General features: G+C 37.8%; 3 protein-coding genes across 3 annotated transcripts in view; 2 read left to right on the top strand and 1 right to left on the bottom strand.

Moving 5' to 3' along the window:
- Positions 1–14921, top strand: part of LOC131300520 (spliceosome-associated protein 130 A) — a 99342-nt gene that overhangs the window by 7161 nt on the left and 77260 nt on the right. The gene's annotated exons all lie outside the window — the stretch shown is intronic.
- Positions 487–4893, bottom strand: LOC131300526 (caffeoylshikimate esterase-like). Its single transcript, XM_058326423.1, has 7 exons — positions 4624–4893; positions 4342–4501; positions 3976–4122; positions 3581–3711; positions 1913–2050; positions 1596–1694; positions 487–915 (listed from the first exon to the last, which is right to left on the bottom strand). The coding sequence occupies exons 1-7, from the start codon at positions 4624–4626 to the stop codon at positions 613–615; spliced, it is 981 nt and encodes a 326-aa protein (XP_058182406.1). The 5' UTR covers positions 4627–4893; the 3' UTR covers positions 487–612.
- LOC131300531 (large ribosomal subunit protein uL29-like) lies at positions 11483–14525 on the top strand. Its single transcript, XM_058326428.1, has 4 exons — positions 11483–11656; positions 11756–11891; positions 13585–13741; positions 14254–14525. Exons 1-4 carry the CDS (start codon positions 11653–11655, stop codon positions 14326–14328), a joined length of 372 nt encoding a protein of 123 aa, XP_058182411.1. The 5' UTR covers positions 11483–11652; the 3' UTR covers positions 14329–14525.

Raw genomic sequence — 14921 nt, 5'->3', positions numbered from 1 at the left:
TACATTTACAAATAGACCTCTATTGAATTATTAATTAAATTTAAGTATAGGTTCGCAAACCTAATCGAGCCGAATACCGTTAGGCTCAGGTTCGGCTCATTTACGGAACGAGCCTAGAATTGAGGTTCAGGTTCAGTTCGTTTAGCAGACGAATCAAACTCGAACGAGCTCTTACCGAACCGAGCCTCGAACAGTTCGCGAATGGCTCAGTTCATTTACAGCCTTAGTTAGGAAGAGATTCTTTCCCGATCAAGCCACTACAAAGAAAGAGACGTAACATTTAACCAAATGACAAAATAGCATTTAACTGCATGCATATTCTACCGTTTAGGTTTTTTTCCCGGATGTTTTACCGTTTAGGTTTCTGTGTATTATTATTCTCTTGCAATGGAAAAAAGATAAATGAAATTGAGGACGTAATTTTGGTGGGGATCACAAGCTGACGTGGTCGTGCCAACAGGGACGCCGCATCAGATGGCTGGCTGATTAAGTAGAATAAATTGGTAAATCATGGAATTGCTGGTTGGGTGCACAGTACATACAACATCGGAGAGTGAAACCCAATAATAGACTCGAAACCAAGACCTCAATAATCGCAACCAAACTTCTATTTCAAGTTTCTATCGAACTTTCTTCGCTGGACTCGGCTTTGAGCAAGTTATCATTTTCGAGCTTTTGTTCATTCTCCGACCTTGAATTCCTCATGGCGACTCTGTCATCCAACCAAGCAATAATGTCGGAATACACAATATCGATGTTCTCCGGTAACTCGCCGTAAGTGAGGCCATGCCACATCCCTTCATACAACTTGAACGTCTTATCGGTGCTGCAAGCAGACTCATACAGAAGCTTGCTCACAGACGGATCGGTCACTTTATCGTCTCCACCGTGGACTACTAGAAATGGCAATGAAACCTGATCAACCGAGATAATTAACAACAATAGTATTAAAACCGTTATGGTGGACACACATTCGTACAATACACCCGAGTATCATATGAAATGAGCATTATTGTACACATATGAAATGACTCTTAAGCCCTTTTGTGAGGATTTCCAAAGTCGTCGTCCATGCAACTGAATGCATATAATTAAAGGCACCATATACTCGCATGCATTTGATTAGAGTTCAAATCTCACTAACTACAACTAACATTGCTAACTTTTGCCGAGCCAAAAAAAAAAAAGGCCCACTAAATGAATTCGAATTGCTTAATTTCATCACTTTGCGTGTAACCCACAAATTAACCACATGAGCTATAGTAGTTTTCCTTAAATTTAAGTGATTATGTGTTTTACAAGTACTTAACATATTAAACTTTTGGTTTGTATAAGGTTCCAAAGCTTTAAATTAATATGATTAATTACTAGCTAACGTGTTAAGAAACCCCAAAATGTTAACTTCAAATTGATATCCTACCACAGAAAGGATTTGATACAACAACTATAGGAAGCATCATAATTAAAATATGAAGAAAAAAAATTGATAAACAAATGGGTTAAAGCTTTTTAATTAGCATTAAACAAACCAAAGGGGAATAAAATAGTAATACAGTTTTTTAAAGTTGAAAAATAAAAGTGCAAGTTAAACGAACCTCTTGAAGTCTTTGCTCCAGATCTAAGCTGACGTCCAGAAGTTGCTTGGCGGTCTTCAAGCGGGGTCGGCCTTTGTAGCAATTTGGGTTTGACCGAATCTGTCATCATTGGTTTTTTTATAAATAAAAATCAAAGATTTTCCAGCATCCCTATTCTTTACCATGTTTTATTTAAGGATCCGGATCTTCTCCGGTTCAAAGGTTTGGGACCGGAAGAAACAGTTAAGATCGCGACCGTCCATTTTCAGATTTAGTCAAAGACTCTTTCAACTATTTATCGTAGCAAATGGACAAACCATACATGGAACAGTACGTACCTCTTTTCTTACTTGAGGGTCTCTGAAAGCGGCATCAATAACATCTTCTGTCGGAATAATTTTCCAGGTTGGAATGATATGGCATAGCATTTTCAGTACACTAATCGTAAGTGCGTTTGGCTTCATATGATCAGCTATCTGTAAGCAATCGAAACAGATTGTTGATATCACAAATTTTGGGTTTTCCGATTTCTCTCGTTGAGACTTATCAATAATCCACAAAAATTTGGCGCAAAACTAATAAACGCGAAAAAAATTCGAATATCAACAAAACAAGAAAAAGTTTCAAAAAAACTCAGGATATAACCTATAAAGGCTTAGGTTTAGTAATGAAACAAACAGAATTCTTCTTATAAGGACCTTAAGCGAGGACCTTAAGTGCGGACCTACCTTTCTCGATCGAATTTCGATGATTCGAATTGTTCAATGTGTGCAAAACGTGATTTTAAGGGTACTCGCGAGAAATCGGCAAAAAATATGACCTGGAAGTGCTTGATTTCTGCAGTTTTTTACTGAACCGTTCAATAAAAATTGCTCGGATGAAGCACCTTCCGGTCACATTTTTTGTTGATTTCTCACGAGGGTCCTTAAAATCACGTTCTGATCATTTTGAACGGTTGATCATCAAAATTCGATCGGGATCTATGAGATCCGCATTTAAGTTAAGTAAGGGTTCCCTCGTAAGAAGGGCACTGATGAAACAATTTAATATGTATTGCGTCTAATTTAATCAAGATTGTGCTCGATTGCTCATCGATAAAATCATAAAAAAGTAATCATGAAAATAACATTTGGTCTCCTATAACATGAATGGGCCTTTTAAAGCGCGTTAATTTATTTTTCTGAATTTGAATAGCCTATAGTAGTACTTAGCTTGATAACTTGTACTGTTTAGAAGAAAAAAAAAACAAGCTACTCAGTACGGTTTGTGATTTGTTCCATCAAATCTCCTTGAAGACTAGTTGGACAAATACACAAACTAAGTTTGAACATACGTAATGCTGGATCCTCATAAAATCTTGAAAATCGAATTAAACAAGGTAATACTTGACTTTGCAGAATGGGAGATGCTGCCGAGCATCTCCCTATAGAACGGTGCAAAGCGGTCAGTCCGGTCGTTCATCTCGGCAATCGGCGACTCGGATTTTAACCGAGCAACAGACGGTTCAGATTTGTATGCGCTCTGATTCGATCCGAGCTGTCTGTACCAAAATGAATGACGGAGTCAACCGCTCTGCACCCGCTCTATAGGGAGCTGCTCGGCAACATTCCTCAATCCGAGAGCATCTCTCCTTTTTACATGAAATATCTCTCTTAAAATGTACTGTAGTACTTTAAAAACAATGGCAATTATGATGGGGGCTGTGTTGGCCCTGTAAATTAACATATCTGGGAGTCAATGATCCAACTTGTGGGAGTTAAAAAAACTATATTTTGTAACCAGAGTAAGTATTATAAATCCAACTTAAATCTTAATAATACAAGTGCCTTTGGAATCTATACTTTGTTAACTGGGCCAGCATGCACTAGGGAAGTCCAACCTAGCCTAATCTCACCCTACCTAAAATTAGCCACCAAATGTGCTTTCCATTATTAACCTACACAATCATTTAAAAAATTGGTCAAATGTGATGCGCGTCTGCGAGCGCGAGAGAGCGAGAGCGCAACCTTACACATGGGTGCAACCAAAACAGCACCATCCCAGAAAGTTGGCTTCTTCCTGTGCAATAGGAGAGCTACTGCACCTCCCATGGATTCTCCCAGCAAAATTTTCAACTTTTTCTTGTTTTCCTTCTTTTCTGCTCAAAAGATTATTGGAAATTAAAAACATTAACAGGCCAGCATGTATGCGTTCCTGTATATGGAATTATGCTTAACAACAACAAAAAAAATAAAGTAAAATTTAATTAAATTCACTTGAAATGAGAATATGGGCAAAAAGTAGTAGGAGTACTTTTTACATCAAATATCTGAGTTTGTTTTATTTTAGTTATTTTCTAGAAAATAGCATATAGAGAGAGAGAGAGAGAGAGAGAGAGAGAGAGAGAGAGAGAGAGAGAGACCAGAAATGGTTGTATAATGAACAGAGCAGTCTGTAACAAGATCATCAAAGGAAGGGATATAGCCAGGAAGCCCTGATGATCTTCCATGCCCTTCATATTCCATTCCATATACACCAAATCCTTGTTTCGCCAGCCGAACTCCCGTCCCTGCAGTTTCCAATCACCCAACCGTAATTAATTTGCCAGTACTGATTCATATCGTCAATATGTAATTAGTCGTTAATGAAAGACATGAAGCAAGTGAGGCCGGACACCTGAGCTATAAAAAAAAAAAAGAAGAATTAATTTGGCACAGAAAATAGCGCGAGATGACGTAATTATATGTTCATGATTGTATATATATTGTATTCATATGTATATATTTACCTTTGATAGTGGTGTTGCACTCGGCGGCATAGCCATGGCACAGAAAGATCAAAGCTTTTGGTTCGTGATTTGCAGGCAGGAATCTGCACGTGAAAAGTTTCATTCCTCTTGAGTTCAATATATATTCCTCTTCATATCTGACTCCTCCGATTTCACGCGCCTGAAAAAAAAAAAAAAAAAGGTTAAAAGAGCTGAAACAGAGAGAAGACTATTTGTGAACCTTTAGTGCATGAGAGAGAGAGAGAGAGAGAGAGAGAGAGAGAGAGAGAGAGAGAGAGAGACCATGAGAGGGCCCTTGAGAAAGAATTTAGGATTGTTTCCTGTGATAATGAAAGGGAAGAGAGAAAAAGTGGAGAAGCTGAATTTGTAACTGATGATGAAGAGAGATATGGGAGTTTAAGAATCTTTAGAAGGAGGGGCAGGGGGGAACGGGAGATGAGTTGATATCTCTCTCCCTCGGTGCTTATATCTCTAATCAAATTAAGTCTTTAATTTGGAGCTAGTTTTGAAGGGACTCCTCTAGCTTTCCTTCAAAGGGACCCTTTGCTAGTGGGGGAAGATATATATATGCAATGCCCTGGACAACATTCAACACGAATTAATCTGGTTCACACATTGGTGTAGGGTTTACAAATTCAAAAGTGTAGACTCCACACCAATGTGTGGTTCAGATTTGAGTGTGTAGTCTTACCCCAGGGCATTGAATAATTTCTCTTGCTTGTAGAATGTGTGGTCTAGTTCAATCTATATTATAAAACAGAGCAGTTTTTGTCTACTCATATAAACCCAACACCATCTACAACCGTCAAATCAATTTTTCAATAGTTTATATCCGTCCATTCGAGAGTACACTTCGTAATATAAACCTTCTAACCTTATGACTGATAAATTCTTTCAATTGATTGCTTTTAAGTTTTTTCCTTAAAAGGTTTGATTATCTTTTTGAGTTTAAATCAACTGAATTATTGATTTTTTTCCCTCTAAAGTTGATTTCCGTACATTCAATTCAATATTTTTTAGCTACATTTGGAAATCAACCTAAAAGGAAACAATTTAAAAGCAAATATTGAAGTATTGAATTGAATATAAGGAAATCAACTTTAGAGGGAAGTCAATTATTGAGTTAATTTAAATTCAAAAAGATAATCAAATCTTTTAAGGAAAAAACTTAAAAGCAATCAATTGAAAGAATTTACCAGTTATAAGGTTAGGAGATTTATGTTAGGAAGCATATTCTCAAACTGATAGACATATTCTATTGAAAATTTGATCCGACGGTTGTAGAGGGTGTTGGGTTTCTTGATTAGAAAATTGAAAATAGCAATGAGAGATCAAAAATTAAAAAAAAAATAGTGATAAAAAACTTTTTGCGTTCAAAAAGCATTGCTTAATTTGTGCCTCTAGGCACGGATAATCCCTAGTACATAACAATACAAGCAACGGGTCTCCATATGGGAAAGAAATAAACTAACAACGAAATACTCATACACAAGAAAAGTAATTCGGCAAGAATTGATTCCTTGATCTCTGATTAGTAGGAATTGGGAGATGGTGCTGTGCAGTAGTGTGCGCAGCACCGTGCTGCGTATCTCCAAGCCGTCTGATCGTCCGACAGCTTGGATCTCATTTCTGCAATGAACAGTTCTCAATCGTTGGTTGCCGAGATAAAATCTGAGCCGTCAGATACATGATCCGATGGTTCGGAGGTGCACAATACGGTGCTATATATGCACCTCACTGCACTCATTGCACAGCACTAATCCGAAATCCGATTAGTAGAGAGGTACAAGAGTGACCAACTAAGCTAAATATTCATCAAAAAAGTCTACATATGGACCATGTCATCTACTTGTTAATCCTTTTTTGTAAGCACCGTTTTTTAAATATGTTAACAGAAGAGTGGAGGTTTGTACTTTGCTTTCCTTTGTTGTTGCTAATTACCTTACTTTTGGGGAAGACTTCAAACTGCTATCATCATTTTCTAATTACTGGCTTCAAAGTCAACTTTCTTTGGGGTATTTGTGACCTTTTGCTGTACTCAAGAAGCAAACATGGGCCCTTGATTCTGAGGATCATTTGTTAACTGATCAAAATCAAATTCGACCCTTCAATTAATTTTGACAAGTAGGAAACAATCCTATCATGAAAAGACATTTTTAGTAATTTTAATTAGGTGATATGTCTTCACACCCACTATTTCTTTGTTCATCAGAATAGAAATAACAATCGCATTCGCTATCTAAATGCTAAGTATATGATAATTGATACTCCATAATAATTAAGAGAGAGAGAGAGAGTGAGTGAGAGAGGGTTTGACAATTATGTATACCGAAGATCTTAATTAAAGACTAGTGTTGTTCTTTCAATATAGTACTGAAGTTTGAAAAGAAAAAACAGGGTGTACGTAGGTAAGGAGAAGTTTTTGGGTGCCGGGTGGGTACCACACACTTGGTACTCCTACCCCGTCATCGATTCCAGCCATTCAGATGTGTTTTTGACGGTCCGAATTTTAAAGAGAGAAAAAGAGGAGAGAGAGTGATCGGGTGAGGCTTGAGGAGAGAGAGAGAGAGAGAGGGAGAGAGAAAATAAATCTGGACCGTCCAAAATACGTTTGGACGCCTGAAATTGCCGACAGATACCGCCACGTAGTATCCGTTCGGCATCCAAAATTTTCTTATGCGTAAGGCATGAGCTCGAAATCACGGGAATCAATTTCTCTTATATAAAAGGAAAGTGGTTTGAAAATTATGCACTTTTGTAAGTGCATGCATCAACTGTGGATCCAAAGAAATATATGCAGTCGTCCAAAAGCACTCGCTTACCTGCTGCAGCACTACGGAAATCTTCCACCCAAAAAAGTAGTTGTTGGTGTGTACAAGTGAAGATAAAATAATTAATTCACATGCAAGCGTAAGCGTATGAAAAGGCTGTAGGAAAAACTGCAACGATTAGTTTGAGGTACACGCAAATTGACCCGGAACGCTTTTGCATTTCCAAAAATAATAATAATAATTCACAGGGGCTATACCTCAGGTGCCATATATGTTCACGCCTACAAAACTCACGCCTCACTTGCCATATATGTTTGGCAAAGATCTTTTTCCTTCAATCACAGGGGCTATACCTTAGGGGTGTTAATCGAGCCAAACACAGTAGTATTGTTCAGATTTGGCTCAGTTCTTTATTGCACATGTTCAAGCTCGGTTCGAGCTTGCAAATTTTTAAAGATTAATTATTCAAGTCCGGTTCACATTTTGAGGTTTTGTGATCGTGATAAGCTTGGCTTGTCTAGAAAAATATGAAAGCCGCTCTAGAACTTTCAAGCCTGAAGCTCGTCACGTTCCGTTGGAGATTTTTATAGGGTTTGATGAAGTCCTAGATTTCTATATCTCACTTTTACAAAGTTTCCAATGTGGATGCAAAAGTATTAGAAAAGTAGATTGCTAAAAAGATTTAATTGGAAGGGAGACAAACCATGATTTAAGTGGAGGGCCATGGCGGTGGGTTGTTGTACTAGTCTCTCCCGAGGTTTGGATTACGCAGTCGGATCCAATAGTGGCTCGGCTACAGGATTGTTCATCGGTTACTAAAACAAAAAACAAAAGTTCCGACATAATTGAAATTTTTCTTACCATTTTACCCTTGGTTAATTACGAAATAGACGACTTCATAGAAGAAAGTTCATTTTGCAGCTTTTACAATAAACACCAAACACTGTTCAAAATCCAAAACTATACCAAACACTATTCAGAGCTTCCTTTGAAGCAAAATCAAGACTCTAAAATTTTAAAAAATCTTCCTTTTGCCAATCAAAAAAAAAAAATTTAAAATCTTGGAATAAGCTATCGCAATATTCACACACAACCCGACAATCTCGAATTTCTGCCTCATACTCCGGACTGTGATTTTTCTACGGTTTCTGAGAATCTCTGTGTCCGTATCCTAGGAATAGAGAAATTTCTGCTGCAGAATTCCAATCACATTCGTCATCCCATTTAGGCCCATGCGATTCTCGGTTTGAATGATTTGTTCTCATCTGTACATGTAGACAATGAAGATGATTATAGCCTTCACCATAGTCAACTAGTACTATATGGTATGCAAACAAACTACCCCACTCACATGTAAGATTGAATACAATTGAACTTAATTATCATGATGTTAGGTAGTTGGTAATTGGCACCACACCTGTGTTAAGTTTTCCTTTACAGATCGTCAAGGCTGACCCCACGCCGGAAATATCGACTCATCAGCTTAGACAGGTTACGATTACGTACGGTTCTTCAGCGATAAATTCTTTCTCCACGAGTACTATACGAAAATTCGTACAAATATTTTCTCATTATACTCAAAAATCAAAACGAACCAAGCCATCTCAGATTCTACCAATTGAATGAATGAAGTAGCTTGGGTTGGATTCAGTGGGTAGTACTAATTGAAAGGTACAGTACATAATAGATTTTTGAAGCACATAATTGATTTGAAGTCGTATCTAATCAACTACTGGAGTAATTAGCGTAGGGACGACTGGTGAAAGGTCATTCCACCAATCCCAACTTAACTTAAATTTAATTTAAGTAGTCAAACATCATGAATGTCCTATACCTTAATTAACTTAATCTCAAGATTGAAGATAAATGTAAGTAGTAGGTTGGTTTCTTTATTCAAACCAGGGCCGGCTATAGCTAGCATCATTTGTGGGTTTAAAAAATACACTAAAATTTTATGTGTTTTCACAATATTTGATTTTATTTTTCTCTAATATTGTCTGGACTGAATTATTTATCGTGAAGCCAAAGTAAATGGAAATTCCCTCAAAATTGTGGGCAAATAGAGCAATATAGTTTCAAGAAAATAGAATAATCTAGGCCCGATAAATTTTTAACCTAAATAAATATCTTTCCCTTATCTAGGGTTTTGTATAGAAAAAAAATTCCTGAACGTTTATCTAGGGTTTTGTATATCTAGGATTTTGTATAGAATAAATTTCCAAACGTTTGTCACCGCTTAACAAAAATTCTGGAGTCACCTTGATTCAACCACATTGTCATGATGGGCGTTGTTCATTTAAGGTACTATCAAGTTTGAATACAAAATGAAGTGAGTGGTTAGTTTTTCAAACTCCATTGTCATGATGCACGTAGTTCATTTATGGTACTATCAAATTTGAAGACAAAATGAAGTGGGTGGTTAGTTTTATCTTTTGACCCCATAAAAACAGTGAGTAATTAGGGTTAACAATATAGTAATGCAATCGTTCAATTATTTTTAGATAGGACAAAAACAAACCTAAGGATTTTTATTTTATTTTTTGAACTTTTTTGGTGATTTGGGATGCATAAAACCTATTGTAAATGCTCTTATAGGAGGCAAGTTCAATCAATTCGTAAAGCAGAACAATTGGGTCCTAGGCTCTTAGCTGCTTAATAATTAGTTGTTAATTTCTATATAATCCTGGCCCCGTTCCGCTAAGATTCATATTTTTCGCTTTACGAGACATTTCATTCTTTCATAATATATCACATTCAATTCAAAAAATAAGTATTTATTTGCCTTAACCGAACGGGACAACGTTTAACATATCAAGATTTGTAGTTTAGGGGGGCCGTACGTAATCCACACGCACGAGCCTCATCCTTTCAAAAAGCTCAGGGAGAGGTAAATGACTGGACAATTCGACTTTTAACATGTTTGTTGTGAAAAGTCCGATTTTGAAGGGAAAGAAAACGAGAGCTAGGGAGAGAGAGAGAGGAGGAGGAGAAAAAACCTCCAAGTTTAATCTGCGTTAACACCTGACAGAGTAGAAATCATAATGATTTATGATGGGTTTGTCTAATGGGTCCGACCTACAATGTATCTCTATGTTGGACACGCATTTTGATATATTTTGCCGCGATCTCAAGCTAGCAACTCCGATAAACATGTAAGCTACGTCGTAGCACAAGCCTTTCTTTCCAACTGTTTCTCACCGGTTGTGAACCGGTTTGAAGAATTACATGATACTAGAAACAAGTCCATCCAGATTTGACATGGGCTAGGCCGCAGTGGAATACTAGGCCCACGGGTTTTTTTTTCTCTCTGTCAAACGGTAGGAGAATACAAATGTAAGAAATGGAAAATGACGGCCAATAACGTGTTTTGATAATTAATACCCTCCAAGGACATTTTGCTCATTAACAAATGTTCTCGGCATGTATTAATTATCAAAATACGTTATCGGCCGCCATTTTCCCATATAAGAACTTCATGAAACTGGAAACAACTTCACAATTACTATAAGCTCAATCCAACCACTAGCCCCATTATGGGTAGAAACACCTAAGCAAATCCACAATCACTACAAGCCTGACCTAACTACAAGTGCTATTAAGGGTAAAAATAATCCTAACAAATACAATAAAAAAAAAAACACTCACACGCAAATGAAAAGATTCAATTCTTGACCTCCTAGTGAAATGCAAAAGCTCTTGCCAACTACTATCACTGGCCCATGGTTTGCTAAAGTGATATATGTTCCATTTTCATTGTGAAATTAATTTAGGTTCATTTTTCTTTGTCAACCCTCGCTATTTTATTATTCAATCGAGAATCGTTTTCAGTTATACTGTAATACGATCCCATTTGACTACTGTTCTTTTTATGCTTACGCAGCTTGCTGCTGCAGGCTCGGGTTTCTTCTTTCCAATGGGATTTTCCTACCAATACAGTACGTACAAATACCGGTGAGATACCGATTATCATTTCGAATTTATCTATGTTGGTGTTATATTCCCGCATAAAAGAATTTAGTATAACGTATACATTTATTAAAAAGAAATATAAATTTTAAAATAGTTCAGAATTGACCGTTACTGGCCAGCAATACCATCCGATATTTACCAATACCGTGCAGTACTGTTTGGGACCGGAAGAGGAAAATAAATTTAAAAGTAATCCGGTGCTGGTACAGGCTCGTCACCAATCATCACCAATCAGTATTTGAGCCGCGAGAGGTGTTGAGTACCGGATTTGATGAAATAATGGTATGTACCGGCCGATACGATATGAGTTTCAATTCAAAACCTTGGTTAAAACTTAAAACCCACAATTCATTGGGTTTATCATTCCCAAAAACCCCCTAAATGGACTCAGCCGAAGTTTTAGCCCAGCCCAGTTTCTCCCAACCCAACAAACGATACGGCCCGACATATATATTCCAACTGATGGAAACGAAGCCCTAGTCCCTGTCGATTTCTAGGGTTTGTTTGCCAGTCTCAAACTCTCTCAAGCTGCCAACAGAGAGTAGTCGTTCTTCCTCTTCAAGTCGATTCAATGGGTAAAATCCTGAACTTTCATGTCTTCAATCATCGATTTCATTTTCCATGCAGTTGAGTTGCTTCTTTTTTTTTTTTTTATACACGTATGTATGTTGCAGCGAGGGTGAAGGTTCATGAGCTGAGACAGAAGTCGAAGGCGGATTTGTTGAGCCAGTTGAAGGATCTCAAGGCTGAGCTCGCTCTCCTCCGCGTCGCTAAGGTCACCGGCGGTGCCCCTAACAAGCTCTCCAAGATGTACTCTCTCTCCCTCTCTCTTGCGATGTTACCTTCTGTATAGTTCTTAGATATGCTTGATGTTTGGATTAATCAACTAGATACGTGTGTAAACTTATGTGGGCTTTTTGTTGTGCACAATTTGTTTACTATTTTTGTTTTGTTAGCTCTTATTTGGTGGTCGGAGTATTGGCGATTGTGCGTTCTTAATTTGGCGATGGTGTGTTCTTAACTTGCCTCCAGCTCTATATGATGTTCAATATTTGTGCTCTGCATTTGTGGTATAGATTTAGTTAACAGAAAGGGAAGAAGAATTTTTTATGAATTCTTGGTAGTTGTATTTCACTTGTTGGAAGTCTATCTCTCTCGATGGATTTGAAAATAGAGCATTTGGTAGTTTTGTTGTATGTTGAAGAAAATGTGACAAATTAACCAACAACCCTACGTGTTACAAATAACATCTGAAGAGATAAATTTTGGCTAATCTGGCTAGCTTTGTATATGCTTGGAATCTGATGACCAGATGCTTGGAAGTGAACTATGGAGCAGAGGAGTAGCCGTGGTTTAGTGAAATGGAATGCTATTTTATCGCAACTGCCTTTTTCAAAAGTATGCTGTCATCTGTCTTGATGGCTGTCATTTTTTCGGAAATGACCTCTATTTGTGATGATTTTGTGTACTGTACTGGTGCATAAACCACAATGATGGCAAGTCGTCTCAATGGGACAAACTGGAACAAGTAAAGAGTCTAAAGACACCATTTGTTTGTTGTGTGCTCATTTATTTTATCTGGGCCTCTCTGTTTTGGTTATGGCAAATGTTATTGTCACGACACATACTTTTAGTGCCATGATCTTTCCAGCCATCTGACGTTTTTACCCTTGAACGCAAAGGGGGGCCTGACACTGCCTAGTGCCTGATTTACTCTCTGCAGAGATTCACATCTCAACTTTTCTATCTTCTGGTAAACATTCAACTCCAAAAACATTGGTCCTTTGAAACACTGAAAACTCTATTCAAAATTGAATGGAGGAGCTTAGGAAACGGTATGACCCGAGTTATTTCTCCTGGGGAGATTTTGATACTGTCAGTGGCAGTGGTTTGGCCTTGTTGAGTAAGGAGATTGGGTGTTGAGTATTCAGGAGTGTTGGGACTGCCATATGGAAGAGATATCTTTGACGACAACATTACTGCTCCGAATTTGATGTTGGTGCTCTGTTCTTTGTATGTATATACATCTAGACTTATTTGTATGTACATGGTGCAGAGAATCATGGGGTGGTGGTGGGTTAATAATTCTGGGGTTTATGTCAGTTCTTGAATTCAATTTCAGTTGCTAAGAAAGAAGGTTTTTCTTATTTAGGGGGGGTGTGGTTTGGATTAGAGGCGGAGCCTCCTAGGCAGCCATGATGGAAAATGGGGAGAGAGGGAGGGAGAGAGGGAGAGAGAGAGAGAGAGAGAGAGAGAGGGAGAGAGAGAGGGAGGGAGAGAGGGAGGGAGAGAGAGAGAGAGAGAGAGAGAGAGAGAGAGAGAGAGAGAGAGAGAGAAATTTGAGGGTAAAAGGGGCAAATGGCATAGCTGCTCGTGGCACTAAACAAATGTGTCGTGGCTTTAGGGCCATCCTTGATTATTTCCATAGTTTGATTAGATCTTTAGGCAGATGTGTTTGAGGAGTATGTGACCTAACAATGTGTTTGGTTCTTTGTGAATGCAGAAAGGTGGTTAGGTTGTCAATTGCCCAGGTTTTGACTGTAATTTCACAGAAACAGAAGGCTGCTCTGAGGGAAGTCTACAAGAACAAGAAGTACTTGCCACTTGATCTGCGTCCCAAGAAAACCAGGGCCATCCGTAGGCGGCTCACCAAGCATCAGGTAAAAATTTAAGCTCTTTTGCTCTTTAGTTTTTGCATGTCAGTATTAGTTAGAAATGCCTTTTATGGTTTGTTTTTTCAATAGCCTCTGTCCTGTATTGCTTGTCTGTTTTTTTTTAACTCCTGATACGCCAAATTGTTTAGTCCATTATAAATTGTAATACGTCAGGACAATATTCTATGGTAATTCCCTTTTGCCATACGTATTAAATGGAAGTGAGAAGTCCAACTTGCATTGAAGGTCATTTTTCGACAGTTCAAGGCTATAATGCAATGAATTGTGGTTTCTTATTAATTTTGGATTCCCAAAATATGGACTACCAATTGGGATGGAGGGGGTACTATGTAAGGTCACAATTTTGAAACACAAGGGAAAAGATATCTTTGAGCAGGACTGTAAAATTTGGATATCTATTTGTTTGTGCCATTTATAGCAGTCAATCGTCAATCTTCATGTATGTCCGGATGCAATTGTGTTTTTGCTAAATTTGTCGTTTCACTTTGTTTTCTCAGATATCCTTGAAGACTGAAAGAGAGAAGAAGAAGGAGATGTATTATCCCATGAGGAAGTATGCTATTAAAGTGTAGGGTTGAGCTATTGCGAAGTAGATTTCTGTTGTCAGGCATTCCTTAAGTCTTGTTTCAAGCGTGAACTATCAAGTTTATGTTGTGTTTTTCATCGTAATTTTGGTGGATTAGAGAAGAGGTACTATTGTTTTTAAAGAAGCCGACTTTGAAGTTCCGAATCTTTTGATGTTGCAGTGATAAGGTTTTTGGTTGGTTAATGACTGATGCTTTGATTACTTTCCAAGGTTTCCATTCAAGTTTCATGGATAATGCTTAACATACTGTGTCTTAAGTCTTTCAAGCTTTGAACTCGAGGCCTATGGTATAGTTTTTGTTCTGTTCTCACTTTCTGCAAAACAAACAAAACTCGTCTTGTGAACAATTACCAGAGACTGGAGGCTTTTTTCAGGAAAAAACTATTAGTACCAAATGGGTGTTACCAACTTACCATTCTCAAAAACTCTCGGCGGTTTACAAGGATTGTGATTCCTGATACGAAATGATTGGTGTTTTTGTTTTCAACAACGGGTTACCATTTACAATCCATGCTGGACCGTGCATCTCTCCTCTGGCTTTTCGCTTGCAAGAACAGACTTTATTAATTCGCGAGCGAG

This window comes from Rhododendron vialii, chromosome 9a (assembly GCF_030253575.1).
Source record: "Rhododendron vialii isolate Sample 1 chromosome 9a, ASM3025357v1".
Taxonomy (NCBI): Eukaryota; Viridiplantae; Streptophyta; class Magnoliopsida; order Ericales; family Ericaceae; genus Rhododendron; species Rhododendron vialii.
The sequence above is the reverse complement of the archived record's forward strand: the minus strand, read 5'-3'. Positions and strand labels throughout refer to the sequence as shown.